Source organism: Puma concolor, chromosome D1, assembly GCF_028749965.1.
Source record: "Puma concolor isolate L17-30 chromosome D1, mPumCon1.1.hap2, whole genome shotgun sequence".
NCBI classification, from domain to species: Eukaryota; Metazoa; Chordata; class Mammalia; order Carnivora; family Felidae; genus Puma; species Puma concolor.
In genome coordinates, this window is record NC_141676.1 from 94,408,944 (window position 1) to 94,432,173 (window position 23,230).

At 50.5% G+C, this 23,230-nt stretch overlaps 1 protein-coding gene across 8 annotated transcripts in view; it reads right to left on the bottom strand.

Moving 5' to 3' along the window:
- PKNOX2 (PBX/knotted 1 homeobox 2) overlaps positions 1-23,230 on the bottom strand; it is a 280,787-nt gene that overhangs the window by 40,351 nt on the left and 217,206 nt on the right. For all 8 annotated transcript variants that reach the window (XM_086678763.1, XM_086678761.1, XM_086678762.1 and 5 more), the window contains 2 exons: positions 22,901-23,040; positions 5,576-5,747 (listed from right to left, as the gene is read on the bottom strand). In XM_086678763.1, the coding sequence (XP_086534889.1) occupies positions 5,576-5,747; positions 22,901-23,040 (312 nt within the window). The remainder of the gene's footprint in view (positions 1-5,575; positions 5,748-22,900; positions 23,041-23,230) is intronic.

Here is a 23,230-nt window from a genome sequence, read left to right on the forward strand (position 1 = left end):
ATCTCACTGGAGTCTTCTAACCATGGGGATACACAGGTGATACGCTCGGGTAGCCAGAATTCCACGCTGCAGTTAGGGAGGTATCCATTCCCTGGGGGACAGGTTCTTTTCACCCTCTGCTCCTTCTGCAAGTCAGGAAGCTGGAACTACTCTCCCTCACTTACAGACAAAAGGGTTTATAAACTTGCATTCCTTAAAGTGCTCAGATATTTCCTGCGGGTCATTAGGGCAGCCAAAGCTAAATTCTAATCAGGAGTTGTTCTCGACCAGACCGGCTGGATCTGAGCAGTTGGAAGTGCAGCGTCACTGGAACAAGGAGCAGGATGTGGAAGAAAAGGTGAAGACTGGAGGTGCGAGAACTGCCAGACGATTAGGGGATAAAACGAACGGCTATGGAAGCCATCGTGCATGACCAGCTAAATGACGTTTTAGTCAATAAGGCGACACTTCTCCTCTGATGTCCTCAGAATTTGGAGAAGCAAGTGGTTCGGGGGAAAGAGGTGGGCTTTGGGAATTAGACCCACTTGGTGCAAATCCCAGCTCGGCTGTGGGACCCTTACTCCTTGATTTTCTCCTCTGTACAGTGGGGATGTCAATAACTACCTCATGGGGCTATTACGAGAACTGAATAGAGAAGGGTGGTCAAGAACAATGGGGTTTGGAGGCTGAGTCTCTGGGGTCTTTCACCCACTGAGAAATTCTGGACAACTTACTTAATCTCCAGACTTTACTTTCCTCATTTTTCCTGTAAGATGGGATAATAATAGCAACTTCCCCAGAGTTGTACTGAGGATTAAATGAGATGCATCTAGAAAGAACTAAAAACAAGAGCTGGTGCATCCAGAGCACTAGAGAAAGAGTAGCTAGAAGTCAGCATGACGGGTAAGAGTGTGGGCGCTGGAGTTCGAGACCTGTGCAGTATCTGACTCGGGCCTCTGCCTTGGACTAGCTGTGTGATCTTGAACTAAGTGATGCCACCTTGTGTCTCAGTCTCCTCGTCTTTAAATGGGGATAATAATAATACTTGTAACCTACCTCGTGGGTTTGAAAACAGGATTAAATAAGATAATATCTGTAAGGTGTTTAGAATGGCACCTGGCACCTGGTAAGTGCTCTATAAATGTTAATCATGACTAGCTTTGATTATCCTTATTTGCTTTCCCTTTCCTGGTGTTGGTAAGATTTTTCTGTCCCTATGTAGGGACCGTGGGACTGAAGCCTGAAGTGAATGACTCTGAACGGGGCTGCCTGAGGTCTCTGTGGGCCCAGACTTCTGGCCTGGTTCCTTCCTGTGTCTCCTTATTCACAGCCTCCGGCCTCTGGCCCTGCCTCTTTAGAGTGGGCCCAGGAGTCTGGGGGGCCCCATTTTGGAGCTGGCTTTGCGGTCAGGCAGCCATAATCTGTCCCTCGAGCCACACCAGAGTCTCATTAAAACGTGCCCCATAAATGTTAAAAAATTTACACATAAAAAAATTCCATGCATGAAACTGAAACCGTACGTTTTACAGCCTCGGTTTGAAATCTTGCATAATATATAAAACCTCGGGACTGCACTGGGGGCCTGTAAATCAGATTTTATAAAACAAAAAGCTTTTACCTTTCAAAGGGGTTTGGGGAACTTGCAAATTTTACAAACTTTACCAACTGCCAGTCAGAGGCTGCTGGGTCCAAACGGGGGATCAGTGGGCCCGGTAAGAAATGGGTCTGGTGAGCGCTGGTTGGGTGTGCGGACTGGGGTGGAGAGTATCCAGAGGGAGGGAGCTCTGGATGGTTGGGGGACAGGGGGCAGTGTGCCAGCTTAGCCACCCACGGCACTGAAATAGGGAGGTAGAGAGGGTCAGAGAGTGGGGCACCAGGGGATGGGTGGGGGGGGGAGTGGGCAGGTGGGGATCTGGAGAAGCTGGTGGCATTTATAAATGAGGGCGTTACTAACTCCAGAAAGAAGAGAGGTGGGGTGACCCTGGAAGGAGCAGGGTATTGGGAGCCAGCAGACCTAGGGTCTGGTCCTAATGAGTTATTTCCCTTCTCTGGACTTCAGTGTCCCCATCTGTAAAATGGGTAGTGGGATGGGCTGAACCAGCTTCTCTCCATGGTTTTCTCCCTAGCTGTTTGTGAATCTAAGTTTCCCTTCTGGCAGCATTGTGCTATGGGAGCAGCTGGCTCAGCAGGGGAGGGAAGTTCCCCCTGAAGCCTTCTGTCTGGGAACCTCTCTGATCTTTGGGCAGCTCTGGGAGAGCTCAGTCAGCCGTTCCCATGGGAACCTGTCTGGGAGACTACTGGGAGCAGGGGAAGGGACCGCAGCACTGTGATTTGCATGGAGGATGGGTGGCTGGAGGTGGGAGGATTGATGTCCAAATGGCGGGTCTGGCAAGACTGGGGCCGACGGGCTCTCTGGGCTTGGGAGAAAGCAGGATCAGAGCGTGGCTTGAGGGTTCAGGGTGGGCCAAAGTTTGGGGGGACCCATGTCCTCCTGACAATCCCATTTGTGAAAGTCAATATTCAAGGGCAAAGGAAAGCCGCCCTGACACACATATATATAAAAAATAAATCTCTCAATTATCTCAGCTCATTTGCTTGGGGTCTCTCATTTTATGTCCCTGCTCCGCTGCGCAGTATATCTGTCCGGATAAAGAGTTACAGTCCGTTGGGCTACGTGTACAGGGTTGTAAAAAATACAGATGCCAAATTAACTGGCTGTGGCACTCAGCAGCTGATTGAGCTGATAATGACGCGATCTGACCTTTTTCTAATTTCTAATTATGTGCATCTCGGCTGTGCTGGCTACATGATTCTTGTTCTAATGATGGCTCCTGTGGTTGGCCTCTTCAGCTGCCCCCTCCCGACACAGAACTACAAATGGGGTGGCAAAGGGTCCTGCTTGACCCCCCCAAATAAAGTTGCAGGGGCCCAGCCACACGGTCTCTTTGATGGCCAGGAGGAGAGTTTGGGAAGGTGGATCGCCTCACCCAAGGGATACTGCATTTGAGATTAACCTTCTGGATGCCATGCATTTTTAAAGGACATTTAGTTCCACATGCCATCTTGTTAATTTTTTTGTTACAGTCACATGAGACAGGTGTATTAGATCTACAGACGAGAAAACCGAGCCTCAAAGGAGTTATGTCATTAAAGTCACACAGAGGGTAAGCAGTGAAGCCAGGCTCAGGCCCTCTGTCTCTAAGTGCTCCTTCAACCCTCTCTATTTATTTATTTATTTATTTATTTATTTATTTATTTATTTATTTATTTATTTTATTATTGTTATTTTGTTTTTACATTATTTTTAAATTAATTAATCTACTTTTATTATTTACTTATTTTTCAGAGAGAGAGAGAGGGTGTGAGTGAGCGAGGGGCAGAGAGAGAGGGATAGAGAGAATCCCACCCAGGCTCTGCACTGTCAGCACAAAGCCTGAAGAGGGGCTCGAACTCACAAACCATGAGATCGTGACCTCAGCCGAAGTCAGATGCTTAACCCACTGAGCCACCCAGGCTCTCTTTAAACAAGTGACCGGTCAGCCAGTCATTGACCGTGGCTAGCACATCTAGGTAAATCAGGCCCATGTGGGTGGGTGCGATATCTGAGGACGGTTCCACCAACTGCCCCACTCCCAGCCCAGTCACCCAGGACAGACGACCAGGCAACACCAGAGATCTGGGGCCACTGGGGCAGCTGCTGCTACATCCACATCCCTAGGTCAGGCGTGCATGTAGCAGACACTTAACCAAGTTTTGCTGGGTTGAACCAAGAAATTGGATTCTTTGAGTGAACAAAACCCAGAGAGACCTAGGCAGTGTTAGCAAGGGGAGAGCACAGAGCTGGCCCCTTTTCGGTATTTTCCAGGTTATACTGGAACAGGAGGCTGTCCTCAGTGTGTCTTTGGTAGCTCACCTGGCAGGCAGTGGTGGATAAGGTACGTGAGGTCCGTTGCCCCAGGACTCCTGCTTCTTAAAAAGGTTTCCATTCTTTTATATTACTCGGTCTGATTTTAGGTATTTTCTACCAACTTAGGCCTCAGCTTCTTTTTGTGTCATGTGACAGGAGGGGGTCCTGGCCCCCCAGGCACAGTCTAGCTCCCCCAGAAAGAGCCACCTCCTCTCCTGGCTGCCTGGCTGCTGTGGGTCTAAGTTCCAAGGACCTGCTTCATAGCTGCAGTTCTGAGATGGTAATCAGCTGAGCTGCAGGGTAGGGCCAGACCAGCCTGGAAGGAACCGGACAGGCAGTGGGCTGGGCTCCCGGGAAGTGTGGCTGCTCAATCCCAGCCAGGGAAGAGGGAGGGCCAGGGATGAGCAGAGTGGTACCTACACTAGCACTTCTGATGCCAGGTAAGTGCTTACTCTCTGGCACGTGCTCTCTCTCTAAATGCCAGCCCTGCTCTGACACTTCACGAATTTCCAGGCCAGGGTGGGCTCTCTCCTGGCAGCTCTTCTGGACTCCGTAAAATATCACGTTCAACTCTTGAAAGAAGCAGTGGGGTGGGTAATTCACAGCATAGAATGATACCTAAGTCACTTAAATCTGTAGGTGCTCTGAGTGTGTGAGTGTATGTGTGTGTGTGTGTGTGTGTGTGTGTGTGTGTGTGTGTGGTGTGTGTTTGGGACCAGGTATCAGCTAAACTCTGGATCCAAGAGGTCAGCACTATAATCACTCAATTTACGGAGGAGAGTTTTGCCCAGTTTCCAAATTCACCATGCATGATGTGGGTAATCCACCCACAGAAAAATCAAGAATTATGGTTAATAATTAATAATTCCATGGTGACTGTATATCATGATGACTGGACAGAGCAGTTTCTCTCTCTCTCTCTCTCTCTCTCTCTCTCTGTCTCTCTCTCTCCCTGCAGGATTCCCAGGGGAGAAGAGAATTTCAGATGTCACCTATAGTAGTGGTTATCAAATACTGTTGATTGCAGTTTCCTGGGAAGCTTCAAAATGTAGATTCACAGGCCCCTACCAAGCTTACTGAATCACAGTGCCCAGGTGGTGGGGCCCAGGAATGTGTATTTAAAAAAAACCCTGTAGTGATGATCTGGATGATAAACTGGGTTTACGAGCCTGGTCTGTGTCCCTCAGATGGACAGGACATCTGCCGGCCTTCTCAACATGACTGTGTCTCCAGCTCTTTTTCTCTGTTGATGTGTTTGAATATGCCTGTCGCCTTCATCCTCCACACTGTAGCACACCAGCCATCAACTCGTCTGGCGGCAGCCCAAGACAGATTCACTAACATGCTGGGACTCCAGTCCTCAGAGCAGCTACCCCAGACCTTCTGGCTCCCATGCCTCTCCTTCCTTCCTGTCCGTGCCGCAAGGAGTGCTGGGTAGTGGGATGTTGGTGCCGCAGTGAGCAGAGAAGAAAAGGCCGCTGGCAGCAAGACCCGGGCATGCAAATCTTGGTTCAAGGAACCAGAAACGGTTCTCAGCTGCTAGATGGGGGCATCTAGTGCCTGCCCCAGAGTGGGCACCCCAAATTTTCTGTGGGATGGATGAAGGAATAAAAGGATCATTTCTAGGGCATTTAGAGGGGTCAGAGGGTAGGAAGACCCTAGCCAGGGTGGGGGTCGGAGGGTCTTTACCAGATTGTCCAGTTCTGGGTCATCGCTGAAGAAGGCTTTGTGCTCCTGCTCCTGCTGGTGGACAAAGTTCTCGATGTCCACATCAAAGCTGGCGGAGGTGATGCACTCAGAGCCCTGGGTGGCCTGCTCACATTTCTCAAACAGCAGCGTCAGGAGCGGGAAAAGAGGGTGCCTGCGGGGACATCAAGAACTCACACATGCGCACACGCAGAGACCCGCTGCTGGCTGGGCTCAGAAGCCACCAGGGCCCCTTTCCCACATTCCCATCACTCCTTCTCCCAAGGTCCTACTTCTTAAGAACATCCCGAGTCCCCACGCCAGCCTGGATGACAGCACTTCATACCCTGGCACGGAAGGATCCAGTCTCCTCGTTGCTGGGGCCTTAGAGGGCTCCGTTCCTCCCCACTGGGTGCCTAACGCTTCTCTTTGGTCAGATAAGCTGCATGGATATTTGGTGAGAGATGATGGGTATAACTTATTTCAAAGAAATAAGTGTCCATTTCTGGGTCAGGGTCAACCCGGGAGGGAGATGTAGGAAGTATCCAGAAGAGTCCTGGGTATGAGCGGTAGTGCTTGGTCACAGACCCATTCGTGGCTGTCTGGAGCCAGCTGAGGGCCACAGATGTGCACACCTGTGTGTCTGCAAGTGTATGCAGGGGGATATGTGTGAGCTGGAATATTCGTTCCACACGTGGTGGGCGGTTATCTCCACCTGTCCAGAGTCTGCTGACTGACTCAGTTTAGATCAGACACCCCAGTTACATGTATAACATCTCCCTGCACCTTTCTATCGTCGTACACTTAGCACAACCGTGATTCGATGATTATCTGCATCACTGTTTTCTTCCAAGATTGCCCCTGTCGTAACGATCATTGTATCCTTAGGACCTTGCCCCACATGCTCATAGCAGGCACTTACTAAATATTTGGTGACTGATGACGAATCGGCAAATGAAGACAGTGTGAGTGTGAGTATGGGGTGTGTGGGCATCGTTCTGTGATGTATTATGTAAGCTGAAGTGCCTACCTGACTGGCTCTAAGGGTCTTAGCTTAGACATCACCAACTCTGGGAAGCTTCCTTCACTGCCCCTGCCCCTGACCTACGCTGATGGCTCTCTGAGCTGTTTGTTTTATTATCTGCCTTCCTCACCAGACTTCGAGCTATATGAGGGAGGAACCAAGCCCACCTTATTCATCACTGGGTGTCCCGAGTCTAGAGGAGGTATGTGGATCCCAATACATACCTGTTGCATATTGTATGTGTGTGTGCCATTTGTACTTATAAGTGCATATCGTTCTTGTTTCCCCGCAGCATGTGTGAACAATCAGGTCTTAGCATCCCGGCAAGCGTGCATGTGTTTGCACAGATTGTTGACCCTGGACCCTGCAGCCTCATTCCCTTCCACTATGATTCCAAAGAGAAAGCATCTGTCCATCCCTCTCTGGGCTCTCCTCAGTCCCTTGGGACCACACAATCTAGCTCTTTTCTTTTTGATTAAGCCCTGCTTGCTGGGAGAGGAGGAAGTATGTATGTTGAGCTTGGCTCCCGGGCCTCTGCCAACAGGGATATTCTAGTCAGTGTTGTCTGATAGAACTTTCCGCACTGATGGAAATGGTCTAGAATCTCTTCTGTCCAATATGGTAGCCACTAATGACTGAAGCCAACAGACACTTGAAATATGACTGTGGTGCTTGCAACACTGAATTTTAAATTTATTTAACTTTAGCAATTTTAATGTAACTAGTCGCTTGTGGCTAGTGGCTACCATATTGGAGAACACAGTAAATCTTGAAAAGGAAAAAAGATCATGCTTTTTTCCTTCCAGTACACTATGAACACACCAAGAGAAAGACTGAATATCCAGCCTATACAGTGTTTGTATGTAGATGGGGGAACCCCTCACGGCCTGTATTGGGATTCAATAATTCTGGGCAAAAAGACAGAAGGTGCTTAGTTCCATCTACACTCATACCTACACCTACTAGTCATTCTACTCAGGCTCAGGGGCAGTGGGGGGATGAGGAGACACAAATTCCTGACTCCTATGAGCTGCTTGGCATGGCCGCCTGTCTCTAGACACCATCTCCCGACCCTTGTTTTGGGAGCTGATGCGTAAACATCTGGATCCCCAGAGTGCAGCCTAGGTTACAGTCTGGAGAGGAAAAAAGGGTCAATATCTAAGGATGGTGCATCTGCAGTCCCCAATTGCTAGAAGATCTATTCAGCTCCGGCAGGAAGCCGGTAGGGAAAACAATGGGTTCGCTTACCCATCCGGCTGAAGACAAAGAGAAAACCAGGTGAAGGGGTTAAACTCCCGTGTAAGTCTTCATTTGCAGCCACTAATACCGCAGCATATTATAGTCTAATCTAACCTGATCCCAGTTTAATGCAAGATTCTCCTGGCCCTGAGTGGAATACCAAAGAAAGCCTCAGTGGCTGTAATTTAAGCAGAGCCCTGCAGTGGTTTAGCTGAGGGACATGAAAGGCAAATTCTAGACGGTGTTATGAATTATTGCGCCTTATGAACCTTCCTACTCTCAACAGATGCCTGCTGCCATTTAAACAGCCACTAGATCAATTAGGAATGAAAGGCACAAATCGACTCTGTACAAGGGCACTAAATTACCAGGAACTAATAATCCGCAGCATCGTGCCAGGTGCTGGGGGCGCAGCCCCCGCCCCAACCCCGCAGCCGCCGCCGGTCACTGCACATTCCTTTCTCACGGGTTGCAGGGAGGGTGGGCAGCTGCTGAATGGAGAGGGGATGGTCTCTGTGTGTGTGTGCATGTGCATGCGTGTGCACCAGGGCTCAATGTAGGCTGTCAATGAGAGCGAGTGCGAGTGTTGTGTAAGTGTTCCATCCCGTGTGTTTTTATGGTGTGTGCCCATACAGTGCGTCTATGCAGAATGTGTGCACATATGGGTTGTGTGTATGAAAGTGGGGTTCAGATTTTGCGTGCTGTGAGTACAGTGTGCACATGCCCCATGTTGTATGCAGTGTGTGTGCACGCGTTCTGTGTTATCTGTATGCGGTATGTGCGAGGGGATTGTGTGTTCTGTGTACACAGCATGGATGCCATGAGGGGTGGGGAGGAGGGACTCTGCCAGTGATGGAGTCTCCCAGCACTAGAGTTCGGGTAGGTGGGGAGAGTAGTCTTCTTCGCCACTGTCCTTGCCCCTGCAGGGCAGAGAGTAGTCTGGGAAGGCCTCTCTGAGGAGGTGACATTTAAGTTAAGCTTCAAATGATGGGGAGGCAGTCATGCAAAGATCTGAGGGAGGGCCATTCCAAGCAGGAAAAAAAGCAAAACACTAAAGATAGGAATGAGCCTGGCACATTTCTAGAACAAAATCCAGATGAGTGTGTGTGGAGCAAGGTAGGCAGGATGGGAATAGAGGGAGATGAGGTTGAAGAGGTAAGCAGGTGTGGTGGAGGCACTGTCACACACGTGGGGAACAATGTGCATCTTCTATGCGGAGCCACAGCAGGGGCCCTTTTTATAAATTTCTCACTTCCAGGTGTCAGATCTCCCCAGAGTGTGTGTGTGTGTGTGTGTGTATGTGTGTGTGTGTGTGGAATGTTTTCTGTGGCTTTTGCCATCTCTCGGAAGGAAACATACTTTCTGTCGCCACCTCCCCTCAACCCCCCATTTAACCAGGGGCCCCTGGAGCACAGAACAGACCTCATGGATACTGGGATGGCCACCTCTCTCCAGCCCCTCCCCGCCTGGGCCACACTACCAGCTCCCAAATCACTCTTCTCATATACCTACCCTCCCCAGGCTCCTGCTTCTGCTCACTCTGATCCCTGGATCCCTGAGCCCAGGGGCTCAGATGGCACCTGAGCTTGCCCACAGCTTTTCTGTGACTGATAGCCAGTGTCAGTGGGCTGCCTGTAGCTCCCATGCTCTATCTGCCTGGATCCCTCGATAAACCCAGACTGCTACCTGTTACCTGCTATCTGAAGCGTGGGGATAGGTGAGACGCTGTGCACCACCTCCTGAGAAACCAGCTGTTTCCCGGTGACCCAGCTGGGTTCCGTGGCTGCAGTCATGCCATGGGCTCCTCTAAGGCTGTTCCCAGCCCGGTTCCCGGCCCCTTTCCCAGTTGTCCAGACTATGCGCTAACCTATACTTCTAAGCTTCCCTCCAACATCACCCTAGAAGGCTGGAGATGAGGCCGGAAGTCTTCCAATAGAGTCCTTTCCAATAGCCCTTGCTGCAGGCTTGGAGTGGGGTGGGGTGGGCAGGGACCATGGGAGCCGGGGATCTTAGCCACCGGGGAGATGAATGGTCCTGTCTGAACCGGGCAAGGGATGGGAAGAAGGATTTCCAGTTAGGTGTGGGATTTGCTTCTTTATTCTTGGCCTTCCCTGAACTACCATTTGTCCAACTACAATGGGTTTTAAGGAGTTCCTCTTCATGCTGTCCAGATCTGTTCCATTGTAGATCAATACCCTTCAGAGGCTAGAAGTAAGAATGTGGAAACCCAGTCCCCAGTGCCCAGATGATGATGAACAAGATATGAAAGATGGTCATTAGACTTTATTTCCAAAGAGTGGAAGACATTTGACCTCCATAAGAGCTCACCTTCTCCCTCCCAGATCTTTCTCCGCTCTTCTCTCCCTCGCCTCCTGTCTGACCGCCCCCTCCACCCCAATCTCTCTTAAGCCGTTCAAAATTTGGAGGAAATAAATCTCACTGCACTAATTCAGTGAGAGTTTGAGCCTCGTCAGTGCAGAACAAATAAAAGGAGTGAACTGGCATGACATTTTACTGCAGAAGAGAGGTCGTTTCCAGCCACTAATAAAAAGGATTTGACACAGACTAATAAAGAGAAATGAATTTCTCTAATGGCCTAATTTAGCACATTCAGCACTGTGCCTCTGCCTGGGTGCTGGGGGGCGGGGGGAGCCGTGAGTGCCGACGGAGCCAGGAGCAGGGGAGATGCATGGCGAGGAGAGGGGAAGAAGAGATGATCTCAAATAACATTTTATTATTTCTTTTCTCTTTTCTGAGTCCCTACCCCCACCCCCAACCTCATCACCTCTCCTCAGGAGCATCTGAACCAAAATCAAGCTCAAGATATGCAGTTTCTGTTAACGATCCAAAGAAATAAAGAACCCCTCTCCACAGACTTGCAGTCTTGTGCTAGCTTAAGAAGGTGATTAAACCGGATGTGTTGATTTCTACAGGGGTTTAAGCCATCGTTTGGTTTAATTACTTCTGACATTTCTGCCTTCGTGTTTTTTACATCACCCACTTGCTGGCCTGCAATGCCCAGTTTGGGCTGCCCCCCGGAGAGCAGATTGAAGACAAGGCAGGATTTTGGCTGAAGCCCTTTGGCAGTGGTGAACATCACCCTCTCTCTAGCCGCAGAGAGGCTGAGCCACCCCTCGCTCAAGCCCAGGTTTTTCTTCAGGGCAAGGCAATCCCCCTAACCTGCCCCCTCCCCGGTGAGGCTTCTGAGAGCCTCAACACAGCCCATCTTATTCTTCTCTACCTCAGGACAGATATTCTATTCTATTCTATTCTATTCTATTCTATTCTATTCTATTCTGTTCTGTTCTGTTCTGTTCTGTTCTGTTCTGTTCCGTTCCGTTCCGTTCCGTTCCGTTCCGTTCCTTTCCTTTCCTTTCGTTTCTTTCTCTTCCTTCCCTCCTTCCTTCCTTTCTCTCCCTCCCTTCCTCCCTTCCTTCCTTCCTTCCTTCCTTCCTCCCTTCCTTCCTTTCTTCCTTCCTTCCTTCCTTTCTTTCTTAGATTTATTTATTTTTGAGAGAGAGAGAAAGCGCCAGTGGGGAAGGGGCAGAGAGAGAGGGGGACAGAAGATCCGAAGTGGGGTCTGCGCTAACAGCAGTGAGCCCAATGCAGGGCTCGAACTCATGAACTCTGAGATCATGAACTGAAGTTGAAGTTGGATGCTCAATCCACGGGGCCACCCAGGCGCCCCAGGACAGATATTCATAACATAAATTGTCCTGATAGGTTTCCCTAACACTTCTAAAGGCCTCCAGGGATGGAGACCACCACTTCCTTGGTAATTCGCATACTTGTACTTAACTTCAAGTTCCCCTATAAGGCTGAAGCTTGTTAAAAGCATTCAAGAAAAGACAGTTGGACCCTTTTCTGTTTCTCTTCCTTCCCCTCCTTGGACAACCTAGGTTTTTGGAAAACAAACAAACAAACAAACAAACACACACAACTTTTTAACATTTCTTTCTGCTTAGAGGACCAGAAATACAGAAGCAGAGGCAGGAAACAGTTAGAAGGAATGTAAAAATATAGAGCTTCAGGGAAAGTAACATGCAAAGAACACAAGAGAAAGAGACAGAGAATAGATATGTAGATGGAAACAGAGCACTGCAGACTGGGGTGGGGGGGAAAGGGGGGTGAGGATGGTCACACGCAGGGAGGCACGTTAGTGTTGAGTTCTCTTTCTGGGTGATAAACCTTGTGATTCACAGTCATGCCACTCTGTCACTTCTGAGCCTCTCAGCCATCCCTTCCCTTGTGACCTTGGCCAGGACTGCAGACCTCAATTATGGGTCCAGTCAAGTGTGTGGCAGCCTGCCTGGCTATCCACCTCCTCTCCCTGTCACTGACCTTGGAGCCCCTAGGCCTGTCCTGCACCTCACCTCACAGTCCAGACTCATTCAGCTAGGGGGAAGATGGACAGAGGAGGCTCAATGTTGGCTCTCACCCCCCTCCCCGAGCCCTGGCTACGTCTTCCAATGGGAACAGAGGTCAGAGCCTCCAAGGCCTGAATGGGATGAGGGATGGACGGTTCAGAGGATGGAATGATTGGCAGGAGAGCAAAATTTCTGGTGGGGATTTTCAGTGATGAGCCAGTGGGACAAGAGGCCTGGTCAGGGTCTGACTGCTGCAGACGATATTAGTCTACTGGCCAGTGAGGTGGGGTAAGGTGGGAACAGCAGTGACCAGGCTGACTCTCCAGCTATCCCACCTAGTCTCCACCCATAAACACAGGGCAGGTCTTGAATTACCAAAGACTCGACCCCTGGAAAGTCCACCCAGGCACTGGCATTTTGATCCTTTATTTCTAGTGCCCTAGGTCAGAGGTCACAAGAATCACAGAATCATAGACAATACCCTGGAGTCACTTTCCAGGACAGCCCCCTGTCTTTTTCTTGGGCATCTATTCAGAGCAGAAGCCCATTACAAGTATTCGTGTTGTTTCGCTCTAGTGAAATTTCTCTCGGAGGCTAATGAAATAAAGTTCACGTCCTCAGGTGAACGTTCCAGGTACATCAGGGTGTGGCCTCAGACTTCTGTATTTTTTCTCAACAGACTGAGCAGAGAATGTGCTGTTGGACAGACAGCAGGTGCACTCTGGCCCCCTTGTCTTTTCACTCACCGCCTTCACAGACTCAGGGAAACTGGACTTCTAGCACTAGCCTTTGTTCCTGCTGTTCCTATCACCTCAACTGGGTTCCTGGGTCTCTGCCTGTCCTTCTAATAATCTTCAGAATCCATCTCAAGATACCACCCACTGTACCACGGCTTCCTGGCGGGTCTTGCCAGTGAGAAAAACCATTGCTTCCTCTGAACCATCCTGGGAAATGTTTTGGGGTTTGTATCTTGACCTCACTCACACTTTAGGGTGAGAAGCTCCGTGGTGTGAGATAAGCACAGATTTCAGAGTGGGACGGTGGGTGTGCCTTTGGGGGCAGGTTACTGAATTTTTCTGAACCCCAGTTTCCTCCTTTATAAAACAGGGATAGCATCACCTACCACGCAGGTTATGGTAAGGATTAAATGAAGAAACACGCAGAGCGTCTGGCACTTAGTAAGCTATCAATTAATGCTTGTTCCACTTCCCTGGAAAGGTGTGTGGGCACCTTTTTTATTCAGAGCAACATCGACACCATCGGCTCCAATAAATTTCTATTCCCATATCCACTGACTCATTTGGCAGGGAAAACAAGCCCACGTGCCAATTCAAATAGGCACAGAAAGAGGAGGAGGAGAGGCAACGTACAATTTATCAGAACTCAGAACCTCTTCTTTTTTTTTTTTTAACCAAAAAAGCACTGCCAGTAAGAATTTATTTTTATTTCCCTTATGACACTCATTAAATTCTACTAACTATAGTTGTTTGTGCACAGATCTGTCTTCCTCACTATGTGGTGAACTGCTCTGGTCCACGAACTCATCTGATCTCTTTTTGAATTCCCAAGGGTCATGCACAGTGCCTGGCACACAACAGAGGATCAATAAATATCTGGTGAATTAATGAATGGGAACAGAGGAACTATGGGAAGGAAGGTTCTAAGACACAATCCTAAGGTTCTTTTGGGCTCAGAATTCATCTCTATAGCAAGACTCAGATAAAACGTTGCCATCTGGCAGCTTCTAGCTACAATGGCTACAAAAGGACCTGCCTTCCTTGGGCTCTGCTGGGTGTGTGTGGGGTGGGGGCTGGCGGGGTCCTGGAGGGGGGGGGGTTAGTGTGAAGGAAGAGCTCGCCCAGCCCTCCATTTCTCCTCCCCTCGAAGGCACCAGATGGAGAGAGCAGAGTGGGGTGGGGGAGAACGAGCCAGCAGCTCCTGGTTGGATATATTTTTACTTCAGGTGTGACGTTGAAACCATGCGGGTGTATTTTTAGTCCTGCCTAGTGGGTGGTGTGTTCGCCTGGGTTGCCTTGGAGAGGACTTCTTCTTGTTGCTAAATTGGAATCGCATCTGCTAGGGCTCCTGGGCTCCAACCGGCTCTCCTCCCCCAGGTGGGCGGATAGGTCCATTCTTGGCAAGGGTGGGGCCCAGGTCAGGCCACAGTCGACTACGTCCCCATCCCTTTGTGACACCACCTCCCACACCCCTGCCTTCTGGCACATTAAAAATAAAAATAAAAATAATAATAATAATAATAACAAATGTGAAATCTCAACAAAGTGATTGTAAAGGCTAGTCTGCAAGGGCAGGAATACAAACCACCTAAAAGTTGAGATCTGTGGGGATCCCATGTTCAACCCTTTCGTTTTACGGAGAGGTGACTCAGGCACAGAAAAGGGAAGTGTCTTGCCCAAGGTTAGCTAGTGAGAAGCAGTCAGAGTTTCTGTCCAAGTCACCAGAGATTGATCTCCAGCAAGCATACAAAGTCTAAGGGAAGGCGTGTTGTGGGGAAGGCGCTCTGTCCATTCTGCCTTGGTCACTGGCGATGACTAAACACACACCCACACACACTTTGTGGCCCTCTGTAAGTTACAAAGTGTTTCCATGTACTTATTGCATTCAAATGCTCAATATTCTTATTCCCATTGCATCAATTAGCAAACTGTGGTGAAGTAATGATATTAAGCTAGTAAGTGGCTGAGTTGAGATTTAAATCTGGAAATCCAAACTCCAAATTTTGCGCCCCCCCCATCTGTTATTTTTGAACCATTATCGGAATCACTTCCTCCTCCCCCCTTTCTCTCTTTTTCTCTTCTGTCCTTGAGTCATATGTGTCCTTGGGGTCACAGAACTGACCTGCCATGTTTACCCTTCGAGCATCAAGATCACTGCAGCACAAGAGAATCTCCATCTTATCAAAGGAGTTTCCAAAAGAATCTTCTCTCATGATAATAATACTTCTGTGTGTTTGGAGAGGGCTTCCACATTTTTACAGCTCTTTCAGTTTCTCATCTGATGCCTACCGTGTGAGGTAGGACAAGCTTATCTAAAGAGGTTAAATGATTTGCCCAATGGTAGAGTAAGAATTGAGACTGAAGGCTTAGTCTTATGTTCTCTCCACCTGACCACGAAATGGACTAGAGCTTGAGAAAATCTGAGAGTGGCGTCATGGTTAAAAGAAAGGCAAGGGGTGCCTGGGTGGCTCAGTCACTTGAGCATCCTACTCTTGACTTCAGCTCGGGTCACAATCTCATGGTTCTTGGGATCGAGCTCCATGCTCCGCACAGAGTCTGCTTGGGATTCTCTTTCTCCCTCTCCCTCTGCTCCTCGCCCCTGCTTACTCACGTTCTCTCTCAAAATAAATAAATAAACATTAAAAAAAAATTTTAAATGTTTTTTTTACATTTATTTATTTTTGAGAGACAGAGAGAGACAGAGCACAAGTGGGGGAGGGGCAGAGAGAGGGAGACACAGAATCCTTAGCAGGCTCCAGGCTCCGAGCTGACAGCACAGAGCCGGACGCGGGGCTCGAACTCACAAACCATGAGCTTGTGACCTGATCCGAAGTCGGACGCTCAACCAACAGAGCCACCCAGGCGCCCCGACGTTTTTTAAAAATTTAAAAGAAGGGCAGAACCGGCTCAGTCCAGCCCTGGTGAGAAGCCCCTGGCCACGTGAGCCCTCAAAGCCCCAGCCTGCCGGCCCTCCTCCTATTCCACTCCAGCTGGTTCACAGCAGCAGGAGGCCCAATTGCTGGCTATCTTCCCCCTTAAACGAGGGACAGATCCAGTCTAGTACGTATCACAGTAACTACTCACAAATGCAGCCACCGTTCACCGTGAGCCTTCTACATGGCAAGCACTGTCGGCTGTTAGCATTGGTTATCTCCTTTAATCCTAACACAACCTTGTGAGGATAAAAGTCGGTGGGTTCCAGGCTCTTCATATCTTATCAGCGTGCCTTATCTTGGTGGGGTACCTGGACTTTTCGGCTGTGCCTGGGCCAGGCCGGTGAGCTATGGAAGCAGCAGGATCCACACTGCCTCTCAACACGGCACACCTGCTCCCTGGACCAGACAGCTGCAGCCCCCGTGCCTGCCAGCAGCATGTGCAGAGGCCGTGCGTGGGCTGGGGGCCCTCCAGATGCCGGCAGGAGGGGCCGAGAACAGGCTTTGCCCGGTGCCCGGGGAGAACTGAGCATGGTTTTACTTTCAGATTATGGCTCCAACAGGATCATTCCCCTGACTATAGTCAACAACTGAAATGTTATCTCTGATGCCAGTGAATCCAACTGCTTCCAAGAGCAGGGAGTCGGCTGGAGCCCCCAGCCCAGAGAGCCCAGCCCAGAATGCAGCCAGGAACATCTGCTCCCGGCATCTAGTCTAGAAGCCCTAGCCTGAAGCATCTGGTCCTGACTTTTCTCCTTGGAATGGCTGAACTTCTCCCACATCTTTCTCAGGCCACCTCGCCCAGCACATTCCAGAAATGACCAAGCACAGTGCCAGGGAAGGCATAGGGTTAAGCCCCAGGGTCAACTCACTGGAGCCAGGACACCCTTTGGTCACAAGGTGGAAGCCTTCCCTCAAAAACACTTCATCAGGACGTGCCAGTTCCCAGGGTCCTTCTTGGCCAGGCAGCTGCTAAGGAGGACAGTCACAAGAGGACCCAGCCCCTCTGTCCAGCCCCCAACCCTCGGGGGTCCCTCCCACCCCATTTATCATTCCCCCTGGGTTTCACCTCCCTGGGGAAAAGCAGTGCAACTCTCCCACACTGCACTGTGGTCAGAAGGCTCGCAGTCAATTCCACAAATACTTTTTGAGTCCATACTATGTGCCAAGTTTCTATTAGAGCCGCTCTCTATGTCTATCTTTCTCCTACTCCCTGGACTGGTTCTTCTTTATTCAAAACCCCTCTTGGAACTTAACACGACGCTTGACACATAGCAGAGCTCACTACACATATAACTGAATTGCAACATAGACACCTCTTGACTGGGGGGTCCTTTCCAGTCCTGCCTCTGGCTGCCTCGCCTCTCAGCATTTCTAGCATCTTCTGGCCTGACCAACCCCTGCTTGCGTTTCCCCAAACATCTGACAGCCGCTAACATCTACAGAGAACTCCCCAAATGTGGGATTCTTTACTAAATACGTAATGTGCATTCTCTCATGGATTCCTCACAACAACCCCGATGAAGAGATAATACCGTTTTACAGATGAGGAAATCGAGGCCCAGAAAGGCTTAGTGCCTAGGGCGGTGCCAGAATGTAAACGCAGGTGATCTAAATGTAAAGGCCCATTTCCTAACCCCGAATTCCACCCCGCTGAATGCACCAGACGGCTTCCCATCCTGAACACGCCATGGGGACACATGCTGGCCCCTCTTGCTTCAAACAATCTCACCCCATCCCCAACCCACGCAGCAAACACTGATCTGTGTGTCAGGTATTATCCCGTATTCTCTAATTTTAGTCTAGCTATTACTATTTTCTTTTTTACAGTTGAGAAAACAGAGGCTCGGAGAGATTAACTCACCCAAGGTGACAAAGCTAGTGATCACCAACTCTATTTCTAGGGTTCGTGGCACGGCCCAGCATGGCCATTCTCCTGCATTTACACCTCTAACTCCAGGGCTGCCAGGACCAAGCCCGGAGCCTCAGTGACCTTTACAAGGATGGTCTCTTACAATAGAGCGATCCGAACGCTGCCACTGCCCTGTTCCGATCCTTCCCCAAGTGAGTGTGCATTCTAGAGGGACCCGGTCTGGAGGAGGCTGGAAGAAGTGGAGCACAGACAGGGCTTTAGAAATGTGTATTGCTCTTACTGAACTAGAGATGGAGTCCAGCATGAGCTGCTCGGGGGGTAGTCACGCAAGGGTTAGAAGTTCTGAGTCTGTGGTTAAGGAGGGGGATGGAGCTGTCCTGAAGACCTGGAAGCACCACAGGGCAAGGTCAAGATTCTCGAAGCTGGGACACTGCAGAGGAGGTGAAGCCTGGTTTGATGCAGGGTTTCTGAAGCTTCCAGGAAGGAATTTTTGTTAACGGGTAAACCAGGAAGGGCCCGGAATCCACTTGGAGAAGACGGGAGTGTGGGGGTGAAGAAAGGGCTTTGCTCAAGCAGATGGGAAGAGACGGTGCTGGGTAGAAACTAGGAAGGAGAAAATTCACTGCCTCAGGGTTAACGGTGAAAAATCACAATTGCAAACACCTACTTCGTGCTGGGCACTGTGTGAAGTAGTTAATTCATTAAGAGAGAACATTTCAAATTTAGAACCCAGGAGTAGACCACACAGGCCCATGAGGACAACAGAGAAGTGTGGGCTCGTGGCTAAAGGTATGAATAAAAATAAAACCATTCCAAAGAATTGGTTATAAGATGTATCGACCTGTTTAAAATCAGAGACTGTGGGCCTGTAACTTGCCTACCTGTATGGGGGTTGTACTTGAGGCAGGCAAGAGCCAGATGGGAGCCCCTCTTTGCAACTCTGGTCAGTGGTATCGTGTTGGTAGTTTGAAGTGGGCCCTGGTGGGAGCATTTACACAGTGGAATTCAGCAAATGCTACGAACCAGGGCTCTGTATCGCCTTGCCCCCGATAGCCAGCACACCAGCCTAGAACTGTGGTGTATTTATGAGGTGCTGCCTCGCCTGAGTTAATCAATCCATTCAACAAGCTCTAGTACACACTCTGTCCAAGCTGCTGACTCTAAGGTATGGTATGGGGCGCCAGGGATAGGTCGATGAATAAAACAGACATAGACCCTGCCCTCATGGAGTTAACCATCTAGTGGGGGAAACAGAAATACTGTTGATGAAATCAACTTAATTGTGAGCCATGCCACAGAGGAGAAATACGGGGTGTGGGGGGGGGGTGGGTAGCAGTCAGCCACCCTCTCCACCTGCATGGCATCTCGATTCTCCAGCATTTTAAGTGCAGAAGCAAAGCACCCTGCCCCTGCCACTTCCTCACTGCTCAAGCCTGCAGCCTGGCATTTCCTATCAATAGCAGGTAACTTCTGCACTGGGCGGGCCCCTTCTCCAGTTCTTGGAGAGCTTTTCAGCATTGTGGAAGAGAACCAATGCCTTAGCCTTAGCAGAGCTTTCTCAGCAAAGCCGACCTCCTCCCCACCTCGCACCTGGCCAGGCCTAGCTCTCTGCCACTCTGCTTGCTCCCCAGGACATCATGGTTTCCATGGGAACCCACTCACTTCAAAGGGGGAACGAAGGAGACTGGAGGGGAGGAGGGAGAATGAAAGCTGGATTAACCCCACCCTCCTGGCCCTATCCCTGCACGCCTGGCCATCTAACCACCAGGTTCTGGACAGCACCTAACACTGTCCATCCTCATGGAGGGGTGGAGTGGGGCGGTCCAAGCTAAGTTTGAACGTCTTGGGGGTAAGTCCCAGGGCTGAGGTGGGGGACTAGGGAAGGGGAGAACTGAGCTAGGTCCAAACCTGCGGTGGTCCTCACTGCACAGGGCCTCCCCTCCTCAGACCCCTCTCAGCACTGCTCTTGGGCCACAAACACAATTACCCGCGATGTGCATCCAATCATGGGATCTGCTCGGATTAGACTGCAATCATTAATCTGAGCGGGAGCTCCTGGTTGCCTTGCTGATTAGCCCAGATGATGCTCTGGTATGATCCAATTAAAGACAGACTGCCTCCCCTCTCCCCCACTACACGCACACACACACACACACACACACACACACACACACACACACACACACTTTCCACATCAGAAGGAACCAATACATTTCATTAACACGTCCTTATACACAAATAGAACCTCAGGGGCATTGGACGCTCCAAGGGCTCACAGGCACACCCCTCCTTTTTGTCACACTGTCCCCCTGCCACCCTGCAGGGGCCTGGTCAGAAAGGGGCTCCCTCCACCCTTCCTTCATCTGTGGTTCTGGGAGGGGCCACAGTGGGGTCTCCCAGAAGTCGGCACTGGGCACTAATCTGAATTGAAAAGTCTTGTTACATTTATTGACATAAAATGCTGACTCCCTGATGTGCTTTGGAGCAGCCAGGCTGCCCCAAGGCAGGCAAATCTAATTAAAATTACCCGACCCTTCAGGAGGCTGAGCTCCCTCCCCGGTCATCCTGCAATGGCTGTAGAGAGAACAGCTGGTGTTAATGGGAGAGGTGTGGTTGTGGGAGAAAACCCCGGGCCCCTGGGCAGGAGGGACTGCGGAGAAAAGCCGGGCAAAGGTGCTGGTGTCAGCTCTCTTGGTTGTCCTGAGATGCTGGGTGGCCATGTTTGTCTGGGCAATTGGTGGCAACCAACCTGGGATTCCTTCTTCACGGTCAGACAGCTGCAGAGACAATTTGGGCAAAGGCTGAGGGCTGCTGAGGGCTCAGCCCAGTGGGAGAAGGTAAAGCTCAGGTGTGAAGGTGAGCAGGAAGAAGCGTGGGTTGGAGGACTGTCTGGGCTTTTATGTTTCAAGTGACATCATGATGAACAGCTCCCACGGGAGAGGTGACCCACATCTCCTGCAGGTTGGCCTGGGTGGGAAATGAGCCTGAGATCTTGGGAAGGGCCACAGCACCAGGTGCTTACATGAGCTGTCTCAACAATCTTAACCTACTGGTTAGCTTCTGTCATGAAACTCAAGCTCACAGAGATTAGTACACAAAAGGAGCTGGGACTCAAGCCTGGGTGTCCAGAAACTTCCTGTTGTATCACGAACCAGGGGTCTTTCTAGACTATGATCTCACCACAGGTCCCCTGTCTGTGAAGGTGCCCAGGATGATGCACACAGATCACGTGGTGTGAGTGGGACCAAGAGTCTGCGTCTCTCAAGAACTCCCAGGGGATACAGTGCTGTTAGCCCCTGGGCCATACTATGGGTAGCAATGATCTACATGGAGTATGATGGCTCTAACCCCCAAGCCATCAGACCATCAGGTGGTTTTCAGACGCCATGGTACTCTCCCTTCTCATGTTCGCCACAAAAGCACAAGCCTACCTTGCAGTTTAATTTCCAGGTGGTTGTGAAGCCTCATCTCCCCACACCCAGATGCTCTGGCCACTGGCCATTCTGGGAGCACAGAGGCTCTGCTCTGTCTGGAAGGCTCTACTCCAGCCCATTTCTCCTGGTGGACTCTCTCACCAGCCTTTAAGATCAAGCTCAAATATTGTCTCCTCGGTAAAGCCTTCTCTGTTAAAGCTCTGACCACACTGTGTTGGTTTCTCATCTGCCTATCTATCTGTTCCTGGAGAGATGGGGAACAGAGATGCGTTTGCTTTGATAGTTTACCCTCTTTCGCTGGGAGTCCAGCTCAGCGCCTCCACATGTTAATAGTAAGGGTTCAATACAAGAGTGTGAAGGAAGGAGAGACAGGAGGACAGGAGTGTCCAGTCTCTCTGACAGGTACCGTGACCAGATGTGGGAGTTCTTTGGGGTCCAAAGCAGAGTTCTTTCCCGGCAGGCAGCAGGGCCTGGCCAGTGCACTGGGCAGAGCGGGGCACAGGCATGGTGATTTATTCTTCCAGCAAGGCTGGGAAAGACCCTCGTGGCGGGACCTATGGATCAGGGCTCACTGCTCTGGACTCTGTGTTGGCATTAGAGGCACTCGGCTCATCTGAGTAACTAAAAATAATGCCAGTGGTAATGATAATAACAGCAATAATTACCACCATTACCATAAAAGCATTGTCACCGTGGGGAGGAGTGAGGAAGGAATCAATCTTCTTCCCATTCATCTTGGCTGGATCGTTCCCCATGTGACGATACTGGCACCTGCTGCGGTGTGTGTCCAGACACAGGTAAGACACGTTTGCTGATACACGTGAATGTATGTGCTCACACAAGTGAGCGTGCGCTAGGGTGTCACCTCCATATTGAGTGCTGACTTGGGCGTCTTTTCTAGCCGTGTGGGCGCCCCACAGAAAGACAATGACTAACATCCCTGCCAGGGCGGCTCTCAGAGGACTGCATCTTCTCAACCACATGGACAAACCAGACAGGCCCTGGGCCCCTCCCAGCCTCCGCAACACTCAGGGCCTGGCCCTGCTCTCAGCTGCCGGCTCTCAGCACACTCCCCCTCTGGAAGGAGGGTGCCAGAACATACACAGCCACACACCACGCCTCTTGCTACGAAACAAAGACAATCATGGATCAAAAGAGGACCTGCTGCATTAGATCTACCTGGAATGCTTTTTAAAAATTCATATTCCTCTTCCTATAGCTTGACCTACTGATTCAGCATTTCTGAGCATGGAGCCCAGAAATACGGGTTTTAATAAGCTCTCCCAGTGATTTTCAGGCATATTAAAGTTTGTGTAATGCCAAGTCCTAGACGGGACCAGCAGATGTCCCCTGGGCTTGCTGGAGTGAAGGCACAATGGCGGACACGCGAGGAGAGCCTCTCAAGGTGGCAGTTTGCTGAGCGGAGGGTTTCTGATGCTCAAGAGGGCTCAATCCCCAGCTGGGATGAGAAAAGGATCCTCCAGGAAGATGCTGCCCGGGCCCTCTTGGCCCTCACCAGACGATCCCAGGAAGCTAGCGTCAATCCACATGGGCCAGCTGAGGGATGTCCAGATGGATTTGAGAGAGAAGACGGTGAGAGCAGCTGTTGGGCATTGTCTTTATGCACCCACCCACTGGCCTGCATTCTCCTCTCCCAGGGCTGAGCTGGGCCGGAGGCTGACTGGGGCAGGGGCTTTCAACACAGCTGAAGTGTCTCCTACCTGTACACAGCTCGCTTGTCAGCCTCCAGCTGGGCCTGGGGGTCAATGGGGGCACTGGGCACAGGCGTGCTGGCAGCAGCTGAGGGTGCGGAGATGTGGACAGCCTGGGTCTTAGAGGGTGCCTGAGCAGTCGCTGTCATCTGCAGAGAGAAAAAAGGGAAGGGGACAGGTTAGTATGGCCAGGACAGCCGGTTCCCCAGCTGGAATTGGGAGGCCCGCCCCGGCCTGTGGCGTGTGTGTGAACAAGAGAAGGTGGGCAAGGGAACGGTGGGTGTGCAACCAGCATCCATTTGTTTGCGTGCCACAGTGAGAAGGAAGCATTCCCTAGGT